Source organism: Geospiza fortis, unplaced genomic scaffold (genome assembly GCF_000277835.1).
Source record: "Geospiza fortis unplaced genomic scaffold, GeoFor_1.0 scaffold71, whole genome shotgun sequence".
Classification (NCBI taxonomy): Eukaryota; Metazoa; Chordata; class Aves; order Passeriformes; family Thraupidae; genus Geospiza; species Geospiza fortis.
The window spans coordinates 198,664-200,087 of record NW_005054681.1 but is presented as its reverse complement, the minus strand read 5'-3'; the positions used below and the strand labels follow the sequence as shown (position 1 = coordinate 200,087).

The 1,424-nt window shown below is 65.4% G+C and overlaps 1 protein-coding gene across 1 annotated transcript in view; it reads right to left on the bottom strand.

Moving 5' to 3' along the window:
- Positions 1 to 18: 18 nt before the first annotated feature.
- Positions 19 to 1,424, bottom strand: part of ETNK2 (ethanolamine kinase 2) — a 9,570-nt gene continuing 8,164 nt past the window's right edge. The window contains exons 7-8 of the mRNA XM_005430785.2: positions 1,250 to 1,325; positions 19 to 569 (exon numbers count right to left, since the gene is read on the bottom strand). Of these exons, the coding sequence (XP_005430842.1) occupies positions 497 to 569; positions 1,250 to 1,325 (149 nt within the window). The 3' untranslated portion in view covers positions 19 to 496. The remainder of the gene's footprint in view (positions 570 to 1,249; positions 1,326 to 1,424) is intronic.

The following is a 1,424-nucleotide window of genomic DNA, read 5'->3' as shown; positions in this document are numbered from 1 at the left end:
TGCCACCCCAAAGGGACCAGGGCCCCATCCCTGGGGCCAGCAGGGACCTGGGACAGCGCTGCTTCGGGGGTGGCACCCAGCAGGGGCAGGAGGGGACGCTGGGGCAGCCAAAGTGACCAAAGTGGGGCAGCTCTGGGGGCCCTGAGCGGCCGGGGTGACCCCGTGTCCCCCTCGGGGCCAGCGCAGGGGGAAGGGGCAGTGCCAGGCAGCAGCAGCAGCAGCAGTGCCAGCGGGGCACGGACCTGCCGGGCACCGGGGCCGAGCGGGGCTCAGCGTTAAGGCGGTGGTGAGGCTTCCTGGCATGGGCTGGGGCCTCGCCGGGGCCCTGGTCCTCTCCAGCATCTCATGGTCCAGTCTCGGGGGTGGCCAGGCTCTCCTGGCAGCGGTGGTGGCCGGGGCAGGGCTCCTCTTGTCCCCCTTGGCACCACGGCCGGGCTGGGCGAGGGGCGAGGGGGGCGCGAGGGCACGGCCAGGACAGGAGAGCTCGGGGTGGCCCCTACTTGGGGAGCTGCAGGGCTGTGACCACCGGCTTCATCTTGAAGTACTGTTTAAACCTTAACTTTGCATATCTGTAAAGACAGAGAGAGAGGAGGGGTGGCTCTGAGCCACTCGTGTCCCCTGGGACAGCCAGGATCCTCCCCAGGGACAACTGGGGTCCTCCCCGGGATCCTCCCAAGGATCCTCCCCAGGGACCACTGGGATCTTCCCCAGGGACTGCCAGGATCTTCTTCGGGATCCTCTCTGGGATTCTCCCAAGGATCCTTCCCAGACACCATCGGGATCTTCCCCAGGATCTTCCCCAGGGACTGCCGGGATCTTCCCTGGGATCCTCCCCAGGGACAACTGGGGTCCTCCCCGGGATCCTCCCCAGGGACTACCGGGATCCTCCTCAGGGACTGCCAGGATCCTCCCCAAGATCCTTGGGATCTTCCCTGGGATCCTCTCCAAGATCCTCCCCAGAGACCATTGGGATCTTCCCCAGGATCCTCCCCAGGGATTACGAGGATCTTCCCCAGGATCCTCTCCAGGGACAGCCGAGATCCTCCCCAGGAAAAGCCAGAATCCTCCCCAGGATCCTCCCCAGGGACTGCCAGGATCCTCCCCAAGCATCATCGGGATCTTCCCCAGGATCTTCCCTGGGACCCTCCCCAGGATCCTCCCCAGGGACCACCGGGATCCACCCCAGGACCCTCCCCGGGCTCCTCCCTCTCCGCCCACTTCCCTGGGAGCAAAGCCCGTGCGCGCTCACCGTAAGAAATTAAAGTCTATGGTGGAATATTTATCCTGGATCAGCCCCCAGCAGCCCCAGAGGAAATGGGACGCCTGCAAGGGACAGAACAAAGATCAGGGAACGGCCACGGGGACAGAAACCCCCGTGCCCCAGTGCCCAGGGCTGTGACAAGTGTGGGAACTCTGCACATCAC